An 11,048-nucleotide genomic window follows, 5' to 3' on the forward strand; every position below is an offset into this window, starting at 1 on the left:
ACACACACACATACACACACACACACACACACACACACACACACACACACACACACCTTACACATAGATATAGTGTACTTTGTAAGCAGAGAATGTGCAGACACAACCATCGAAACACACATTCAAGCAAATGTTCTGGGTTGCATTTTACAAAGATGTAACATGGCAGGTAGCATGGAGGGAGGATAACAAACCACTGAGTGTCACTGCTAACTTAGCTAAGTTACTAAAGATGCTAGGAGTGTTTGGATTGTGTCATATTCTTATAAATGCTGACACCTACGCATATACATGTTTATTATTTGCATATTTGTCTTCTGCAGCATTAAAAATGATATTTCTTAGTACGATCAATTGGTGGGGTTTTTTGTCCAGGATTCACACATTTGATTTGTAGGTTGCTGTATGTCCATTTATACAGTTTATGCTTCTGTTTTACCATTTTTTATTCTTTTTGATTTCTCATCTTCCACACTCCTCCTTCCTCCATTCTCTCTCTCTCTCTTCCTCACTTTCCTGTTCTTTCTGACCATTTCAGAATTYAGATGAAATCAGATGGTTCTTGATTTGCATGCACTTACACAATATTGCATGTGCAATGTTTGCTGTTAAAGGCACAGAAAAGAGGGTGTTGGTGGGTGTCTATGTGCTCCCCCATTGACATCAAACGGTCCTCTGATATGGAAATGGGAGGGCAAAGAAAGAATGGCTCCACACTGAGGCTTTGTTTGGATGTAGGCCAAGGTCTATTCCTCCTTTTCTTCATCTCCGTTTATCTCTATCCCTTTCTTTCTCTCACATGTTACTCCATTTTTGGTATCTCCCACCCTCACTTTAGWGCTTTCACAGTTTCGCTATTTATTGTCTCTTTTGGTTTTCTTGTKTTTGCTCTCAGTCTCACTCATGTTAAACACTGGTTAGATTTATAGAAGCAATCAAGTAAAGGTCTTTCTGAAGGAAATCAATAATTATAATGTTTTAACTGYAAATATTACAAACCACCCTAATGGATGTAGTGAGTAGCTTCATGGTCCGTCTACCACAGAGTCTTAATTCCAGGATTTCTTGGACTCAAATTGTTCGAGGCAAATTGCATGAACCAAATATTTAAAAACCTTTCTCTTTCTTGACACTTAACCTCTCTAGGGGCTTTTATTATAATTTTAAAGTTTTATTTTGTATTGACTGGTCGGTGTGGATCTCAAGTCACATCTGAGGCTGTGGTTGTTGTTTTACGAAAAYATCCTTTTGATCGCATTCTTATTTTGCTTCTGTGAGGTTTGTGTTTGTGGTAGTGTCCTGAAATTTGGTAATTCGTAAGTGATRTATCAGCTGCACATGCAGGTCTTCACCCCCAATTCTGTAATCAGTTCATACATTTGAACAAGTGTAATGCTTTCTGTTTATGTAGTGCAAGCATAGTGTGTATCACAGTAATACACTGAATATATCAAACATTGCTTTAGGAATAAATCTTCCATAATGCCAAGAGGGAAAAAAAAACTTAGAGAAGCAACTTTTCTACCTGTGATTGATTATGTTGTGATGTATTGTGCGTGCATGCAGCCACCTAATATGGAGCCTTGATTTAGTGTATTGTGCATTCTACATTTCATTACAAATGCAAACTCTCACCCGCCATTGTATTATTTATGACTTGGTGAGTTGGACGTCATTGACCACTCGCAGGCAAAGCCTATGGTATATTTTTTGTCTATAAAGCAATACTGAGTAAACATCCAGCTTACTTCTATTTCCCTCAGCTGTATCAGTTCTGATATTTACCAGTGACTCCTCCTCCAAACAGTTGTTTTTGTTAAATATAATACGGATTTTCAAAGATCTGTAGGATAGCTGTGCATCCAAGTAATGTAACAGTTTTCAAGAATACCTTAAATTAGACATTAATTTTGAGGGGTAGCATTAATAATTAAACACACATTCTCCCCCCTAAAAAGTCACTAAGTTTTTATTGATGTTCTTTCTTATTTTTATTTTTTGTACAATGTTCTGTTTTCAATGCATTTGTTTCATTTGCTCCTTTTCTAGATTGTTAGTTTGTGATGCTGCAGCTTTAAGCCTTTGTTGTAAAARACTTCCCAGTAAAATACAAGTAAAGTGTCAGGAATGTTAAATACTCAGACTGTAATTTTTATGTGCACAGCTCTCATCCAACCCTGGCTTTCATCCAGGCTTTTCTTCCCTGAAACTGGAGCCCGAAGGATCCCCTATAAAACTGTGTTGATAGCAGCACTTGATACATTTCCACAGTGTGCACACTGCTGCTTGAGAAGAAGTTTCTATCATCGGYTTTCATCACTTTTGATTGATAAACTTTTATTCCTAAATTGAAGCGTTGTCATCACTGTGGCCCTTTTTTATTTTGAAGAACCTCCACAATTTGGATGATCAGGATTAGCTCAGCTTTCTGAATAACAATAACTGTATTAGCTTAAAAAGTGGAACCACTGTGCCACTGTAAGCTGTATATCAAGAGTTCTGTGTGCCAGATGGGGGAGTTTTGAAGGGACCACAAAGTTTTTTTTCCCCTCTGTTCCTGAGAATGCATGTGCTTTCCATTGTCGGCGGTAGAGAAAATGAGACTGAGCTTGGTTAGACGAGAGTGTGGTCTGCTTTGCATTAGGAGTGTGGGGAAGAATACTGTACAGACACGCAAATACTGCATGTACAATAAAATCCCCCCCCACCCTACCCCCATCTTAAAACTGTATACTTTGGACCTTTTCCCATGTGTACTAAAATATTCTTTGTGTACATTCTTTCTGCTGCATTTTATAGCAACCAGGATTTCACAATTTGCTGTGTGTGTTTTGTGTGTATTTACTTACTACAGCACTTTAAGAAGCAGAGGAGGCTTATCCCAGAGAGAACAGTGTGGAAGTACTTTGTCCAGCTCTGCAGTGCACTTGAACATATGCACTCCCGAAGAGTCATGCATAGAGGTGGGGTTGCTGTATACTGTATACCTGCACACATCTTATATAAATGTTGGTAATTGTAAGTAAATACCATCCAATCCAATTTTATCTATAAAGCACTTTAAAACTCCTCAAAGGAAGCAAATTGCTATACAATGTAATACAGTAAAAAACAAGCAAACACTTAAACAATAAAAGATAAACATTAAAAATATATCATTAGGACTTTGGTGATCCTTTAAAGGTACATGAGTACTTAGGAGAACTTGTGTATTAAATTGGGTTTATAAAAAGAGGGTTGACAAAAGACCATTTCAAAATGAATGTATTGACACTTAATCTAAAGATGCTAAAATGCATATTTAGTATTCGGCACTTTTAATATAGCTCATTTTAAAACCCTTAAATTTTCTTCATTGGTATTGTTTTGATAGGAGGCTTAAACTGTAGTCGTTAAACGATACAGAGTCCGGGAAACACAGTGTTTATGGGCCTTCATGCTTTCAGTGGAGCCTTACCAATTAAAGTCCAGGATTTATTAGCTCAAACTGCTGCTTATTCAGAGACACACTTGGCTACAGGTGATGTTCTTCTGCTAATACAGACTTTGATTAGGATATGGGGACACTAATGAACCCTGTGCTCTGAGCTTTAACAACCACTTAAGAGAAAAGGCCTATTCAAAAGCCACTTACAATTATACAGGGACGGTAAATTTCAAAGAACTACACAGGTCACATTAGCATTACTTTAGGAAACAGCTTGCTAACGCCCACATTAGCTGAATGATATTTTAATGTCTGTAATCCAGATAAGTATTTTGAGTAGTGGCTAAAAACAAAACCTTTGCCAAACCAATTCAGGAGATTTATTTTTTTGAGCAAGCAACCACTTTTTTTTCTTTTTCTTTCTTTTCTTTTTTTTTAGATATAAAGCCAGCCAACGTATTCATCACAGCTACTGGAGTAGTAAAACTGGGAGACTTGGGACTGGGACGATTCTTCAGCTCTAAAACAACTGCTGCTCACTCTCTAGGTAACTTATACCTCTTTATATGTTGGTACGACATAGCACCACATAGTAATATTTCATTTAGCATATTAAGCCTGGTGGCCTTCCCATATGCTTTGCCCAGTCTCTTCACAGACTTCTTAGACACCTTTTGTTCCTTTGACCTTTAACCCTGTCACAGACGATAACTGGTGTTTAAGTCCCGCAACTCTGATTGTAACTGTTTTTGTCCCTCAGAGGAAATAAGACCAAATATATATATTTACATTTAGGTTCATATCTATTTGGACACTAGTGCAAAGTTTTTTTATCTGTTTATTGAAAATTTTTCAAGTTATAGTTATATAATATACATGGAAATAAAGTCCAGACATTCAGCTTTCACTTGAGGGTATCCACATTAAAATTGGATTAAGGGTTCAACAGTTCAGTTCCTTAACATGTGCCCACCCTGTTTTTAAAGAGACCAAAAGTAAGTGGACAATTGACTCAAAGATTATTTCATGGACAGGTGTGGGCAATKCCTTCGTTCTGTCATTTTCAATTAAGCAGATAAAAGACCTGGAGTTGATTTGAGGTGTGGTGTTTGCATTTGAAAGATTTTGCTGTGAAGAAAACATGCGGTCAAAGGAGCTCTCCATGCAGGTGAAACATCCTTAAGTTGCGGAAATAGAAAAGAAAACAAAACAAAAAAAAAATCTCAGAAATTGCTCCAATATTAGGAGTGGCAAAATCTACAGTTCAGTACATCTTGAGAAGAAAGCAAGCACTGGTGAATTCATCAATGAAAAAACAAATCTGGATGACCACGGAACACAACAGTGGTGGATGATTGCAGAATAATCTCCATGGTGAAGAGAAACCCCTTCACAACAGCCAACCAAGTGAACAACACTCTCCAGGAGGTAGAAGTATCACTATCCAAATCTACCATAAAGAGAAGACTGCATGAAAGTAAATACAGAGGGTTCACTGCACGCTGCAAGACACTCATAAGCATCAAGAATAAAAAGGCTCRATTAGAAGACTTGAAGACTTGTTCATGATAGATAATTATTCTTTCACATCTGCTGTGACACCTCTGATGAAGATGTACCGGTAAGTGAAAATGTTGCAACATGTCAGGTATGTCTGAATTGACATAAAATAACATAGTGTTTAGTAACAAAGGAAAGTTTTGAGATTTTTAGATTAGACTTTTYTTAAAAATGTCAAAAAAAAGCAGCACAGTTCTGGAAGAACATACTTTGGACAGATGAAACCAAGATCATCCTCTACCAGAATGATGGAAAGAGAAAAGTCTGATGAAGGCGTGGTACAGCTCATTATCCAAAGCACCACATCATCTGTAAAACACAGCAGAGCAGTGTGATGGCTTGGGCATGCATGGCTGCCAGTGGCACTGGGTCACTAGTGTTTATTGATGATGTGACACAGGACAGAAGCAGCCCAATGAATTCTGAGGTATTCAGAGCCAGACTGTGTGCTCAGATCCAGCCAAATGCAGCCAAACTGATTGGTCGTCGTTTCATACTACAGATGGACAATGACCCAAAACATAAAGCCAAAGCAACCCAGGAGTTTATTAAAGCAAAGAAGTGGAATATTCTTGAATGGCCAAGTCAGTCACCTGATCTCTACCCAATTGAGCATTTCACTTGTTAAAGACTAAACTTCAGACAGAAAGGCCCACAAACAAACAGCAACTGAAAACCKCTGCAGTGAAGCCCGGCAGAGCATTAAAAAGGAGGAAACACATCATCTGGTGATGTCCATGAGTTCAAGACTTCAAGCAGTCATTGCCAACAAAGGCTTTTCAACCAAGTACTAGAAATGAACTTTTAATTTATACTTATTCAGTTTGTCCAAATACCCCTGAAATGAAAGGATTGTGTTTAAAAGATTCTTTAGTTCCTCACATTTTTATGTAATCATTTTGGTCAACCCACTGAATTGAAGCTGAAAGTCTGAACTTCAACTGCCTCTGAAATGTTCTGTTCAAAATTTATTGTGGTAACGTACAGAAGCAATATTAGGAAAATGTTGTCTCTGTCCAAACAAATATTGACCTTACTGTATATGTATATCATGCTGTATTTTATTCAAACAAGTGAGTGTTGTTGTTTCACATTGACACAATAATCAAAGTCTTAACGGACTGTTAAAACTGTCTGCTTTGAACTTGGAAATATATATATCATCATGCTTTAAGGTAAGTATACTCACTATTTTCAATTTCAAGTTTTCCCCTTTTATGGAGCAAGATAAAATAAATCATCAAGCTCTTATCACCTTTTCAAGTGGACAAATAAAAAAATATCACTTTTTTTGAGTTTGATCCACTCAGATGCATAAAGCTGTTATCCAACATCACTCTGGCCTTTTCAGCTTCACCATAGATTGGAAAATTTAGTCAAACTTTATCTGTAGACRAATAGAAGCGACGCCATTCACACCGTGTCTGTTCTTTATGTCAGGCTGTTAATACCACAAACTATTCTCAGCCTCCTGTGCTGCAGCAGCGGATCAGACTCTCAAAAAGTGTTAGTCACATGATCAACTCAACAGAAACCCTATCAGCTAAACATCCTTCGGCTCCAGCAGAGCAGGGAGAAGGCGTCTGTGATTGCTCATTAAAATCTGAGTCCACAGCGCCCTCTTTAGGCGGAGAGAGGACAGGCAGCTCCACATACCTACTGGTCAACAAATTCACAATCTGAATACAGTTTACAGTATGAATACAGTTTACAATATGAATATAGTTTACAAATTAGTAGGTCAGTGAAGAGTTATGCACCGTAATGTGTTGAAGTTGATGTTTTCTAAAACGGTGTCGTGCTCAYTTGTCAGGTAAAGAAAAGTCATTAATTACATCAAAACTGGGTGTAATTGCACTTACAATGTAAAACGGATATCCTAAATGTGTTTAGATAGGTTTTGTTTTTTGCCTTTTTTTGCATATGAATGTTTAAAGCATTTTAGGTCCTGTTGTATTTACCATTTCCAGATAATTATGAAGGTTGTTTCACTTAAAAAGCAGATAATGTCTGTGGGTTATCATGACCTATCGACATGTAGGACTCWGGGCACATCATGCTCTCCCCCTCTCCCTCTGGGTTTCCCCTTGACATTTCTCGCTGTGTGTTTCAAATAGCAGATCTTCTCTGTCTTTCTTTGTCACCTCACCTTCTCTCCTGCTGCTGTTTCTGTGCCTTACTTCTTGTCACTTCTCCTTCCCGCTGTCCCTCCCTCTGGTGCTTTGACTTTTAGTCAGGGAAAGATGACGGCGGAGGTGAAGGAGAAGGATGGAGAAGGTATGAAAAAAAAAACCTAGAATGTGAGAATAAAAGAGAGTGAAAAGAGAGAGTGAAGTGAGGAGGAAAGGAGAAAGYGGTGTGTCACAAAAAGGAAGGAGCTGAAGATGCGACGAATGGAAGACAAATTTACYGTAAGAGAAATGTGTAACGTCTAAAATGGAAGAAATCAGCATTAAAGGATGAAAAAAGATAGAATTACCTTAGTTGTAAGATAAGGTAATGACAAGTTGAAAACAAAAGGAGACAAAGAAAGAAGGAATTAAAACTGGAAGGGAGAGCAGCTTATATTGAAAAATTATAACAAATTATCCATATTTTGTAGTAAAAGCTCTTCTTGTTACATTTTGACAAATAAGACTTGTTTGTAGAGTTAAAGTTAGAACCTGTCTTTGGTTTTTGTTGGGGTAGAAGTCTGACTGTGGTTTCAGATGAGGATAAGCAGCGATGAATGACCTCACAAAGTGAAACCTAGAGACAATGTGAGTAATGTATTAATGCCTATGCAATGCATGGGTAAGTAATGAGCCGAGCCACCCAGCTGAACAGAGGAGTTGGGTGGTGGAGCTGAGATGGAGGTCCAGGCTTACAGCCTGTCAGCTCCAAGGCTTTCAACTCAGCTAGTCTACAGTCCACACACCAACACATTTTCTTTCCTCTGTAAGACAGCACACACTTAGAGGGGTGATCTTTTCCTCTCGTACAAACGCACCTTTGCACAGAGATGTGCACTCAAATGGGTTTGAACAGACATAAGCCCAGGCAGATAATTACGCTTGTTCACATGAATTTTTTTGCAAGCACTCCATAAAAAAACAACACAATGAAAAACTGCAGAATGTCAGCAATTGAGTGCTGAGGATGCATTGATTGTGTTAAGACGAGCAAACCTAATATTCATTACTGCCAATTAACTATAGTAATTTATGTAATATATGTGCAATTAACATCTGTAATGCTGAGAACAACATTGATGTTTAATGCATGAGTTGTAAGGTATAAAGACAAGCAAGTGATTTAGAGAATGAAAGGTTGGTAGAGAGGCAAATATGAGATAGGGGCTCATATCTCAAAAAACAGAAGTATGGGGRAAAACATCCAATAATGGCCTTTGAGTGTTGTTCAAAGTAATGCAGTCTAAAATTGGTAATAGAGCACAGATAAGAGGATGTTTATTAATAAAACCTCCCTCTGAAACCTTTAAATATTCCTGTAAGAGCTTTAGTTTTAAAGTTAGTGAAGGAAGCTGCATCGAATCAATGAGCGCGTTCTAGACGAGAGTAGGTTTTGTTCGTTTTACTGTACGCTCAGCAGGGGTTCAGTAGTGTTGAGTTCTTTATAGTCGATGGCATCTCACCTCCCGTTCAACAACGCTTATGCCGTTGTACAGAGAAAACATTGTTGTCATTGCTATTCACAATAATGGAAATCAATCCCTACATGGCTTTCAATTTATTTGCATGAATAAATAATGTGCCCTTAATTCAGCTCACTAAAGGAGCTGTAGCCGAGCGCTGCTGCCTTTTTATGCAACTATTAGCATAAGAGAGGCTGATTCTTTTAATCAACTAATAATGAATGTTAGGGGAGCCTGTTCAAACCGCACCATGAGACCTCACAGCTCTCTCTTACTCACACAGATATACGTGTGTGTGTGTATGTATATATGCACTCAGACAGAGACAAGAATGCCCATAAACCACCTCACGACCAATTAAAACAGCAGTCCCAGCTTTCTGCATTGTTCCTCTTGCTCTTTTGCTTATTTTTTTCTTGCCAATGCTGATTATTTTTGGATGACAGGTAACACTTCATTATTCACAATCACACATTTAAGATAAAAGCACATTTTCCCCCTAAACCAATTAAATCTTCACCAAAATTTAAAGTGCTATAACTTTCATTGCAGACTCTGTAGTCTTCAAGTTTAATGCCAGAACCCCCATCATCACCTTAGATTTTATTAATGGCAATTACGATATTTGAGCTTCTTCAAACCTGCTAATGTGCAGAATGACTCTGGAGAGTTTGTCAGTGCACATGTCAGTGCTGTGACGTTGCAGTTATGGTTTTCCCAACCGTTTTTTCTACAAGCTGACTTTTCTCCAGAGTTTTCACCACTTGAGAGCAGTTCTCACAAACCCAGTTCTCCTCAAGCTGTTTGTGCAAATTGTACACTCAACGAATGCCAGATACTGTGATAGAAACTCTTCCTACTCCTTTTCCCTGTCTAAATCTTTCATAAAGCAGATGTTGTGTACTGTACATTGATTAGACATAATGAATGGGTAAGGTAAAAACTGTGTTTATGTGCAGGATTTACTAGGCAGCAGGTGAAGATCTTGCCTTTCAAATTAAGGTTTTATAAGCCAAAAAATACCCACGAGATAAGTTCATAAGAGATGACGTGTCATGTTTGATTAGACTGAAAACTTTTTCACCTTGAGAAACTAAATTCTAGCTTAAAAAGTAACACAGGTCACACTGCATTTCTAGCAAGAAGAAATAGGACTTTAAGCAATAAATGGTGAAACGTCAAACGTATTTAGTGCGTATAAGATACGAGGGGAAAAAGATGAAAGATGATGACTATTTTGATATCTGAAGCAGAAGCACTGTTCTGAGGTATTTGCAGTGATGTTGCTGTGAAGTTGCTACCCTTTTATTTAAGTAAGCCTGCACTCATATGGCTGCTTGAGAGGATGTGGAACAAGTACAGTCAGAGAGCTTCTCAGCATAGGTTAGACTGTCGGTAAAATTTCCATCCTGTAGCCATATGTGATCAATAAAAAGCCTCCACTGGATTTGCTTGAAAGACTTTTACATGGGAAATCACAATAAACAGAAAGCAGATGATAAAAGCAGCCAGTCAAACTCAGCTAAGAAAACAGCAGATCTCCAAAGCTTCCTGCAGTGTGTCATGCATGTGACGCTGAGCTGTGGCTCCTCTTTGCATCCAGTTGGGTGACGCTCTGATTTTCTGGAGCTCTGCCATTCGCCATGGCACTTTTGGGTTGTTGAGTTTCAAAACCAGAACCAGGAATGGAGCAGGTTTTAAGGCTCCACTGCTGCTCCCTGGATACGTTCTCTGACTACTGTTTCAGATCATTACAAAGCCACACTAATCAGAACTGATTTATGTGTATTTTTTGTGTGTGGAAATGTTTTTCTGTACGTATGTATTTAACTTTGTAATGCTGATGCAATTGTGATATGTGGTTTGGGATTGCATGATGATATCTAACTCAATCAAGCATCATCTTATTTCATTTTATTTAAAATTGACAAAGATAATGCTTTTAAATGGCATTCTTTCTGTAGCTATCCTGTTTAATATAGAGAATATTTTATGTACATGCAACTTTTGTGGAGAAAATGAAAGAAAATTGAGTTTTTAATGCAAAATCCTCCATCTCTTTTTGTCTATGTTTTACTGCCTCTATTTCTTTTCTATTTGCTTCTCTCCTTTCCCTCATTCCTGCCTGCCTTTGTGTTCCAGTGGGTACTCCTTACTACATGTCACCAGAGAGGATACATGAAAACGGCTACAACTTCAAATCTGACATCTGGTCGCTAGGATGCCTCCTCTACGAGGTAAGCTTTCCGAATATCTGTACACCCTGTCACCTCGCAGTTGAAGGTGGGAGTGACACGAGAACATGAGTTCAGACACACACAAACAAACAAAGCATTCTCAATCTCATATAATATTCTTGTGAATATAAACAATGAGATGTGGACTCTCTCTCTCTCTCTCTCTCTCTCTCTCTCTCTCTCTCTCTCT

At 38.1% G+C, this 11,048-nt stretch overlaps 1 protein-coding gene across 1 annotated transcript in view; it reads left to right on the forward strand.

Annotated features, from left to right (window-relative positions):
* The window catches only part of nek7 (NIMA-related kinase 7), a gene marked incomplete in the record, with an annotated part of 74,518 nt that overhangs the window by 39,840 nt on the left and 23,630 nt on the right, over positions 1-11,048 (forward strand). The window contains 3 exon segments of the mRNA XM_014007320.1: positions 2,855-2,963; positions 3,867-3,974; positions 10,764-10,858. Coding sequence (XP_013862774.1) covers positions 2,855-2,963; positions 3,867-3,974; positions 10,764-10,858 — 312 coding nt within the window.

The sequence above is a fragment of the Austrofundulus limnaeus genome, unplaced genomic scaffold, assembly GCF_001266775.1.
Source record: "Austrofundulus limnaeus strain Quisiro unplaced genomic scaffold, Austrofundulus_limnaeus-1.0 Scaffold41, whole genome shotgun sequence".
In the NCBI taxonomy this organism is placed as follows: Eukaryota; Metazoa; Chordata; class Actinopteri; order Cyprinodontiformes; family Rivulidae; genus Austrofundulus; species Austrofundulus limnaeus.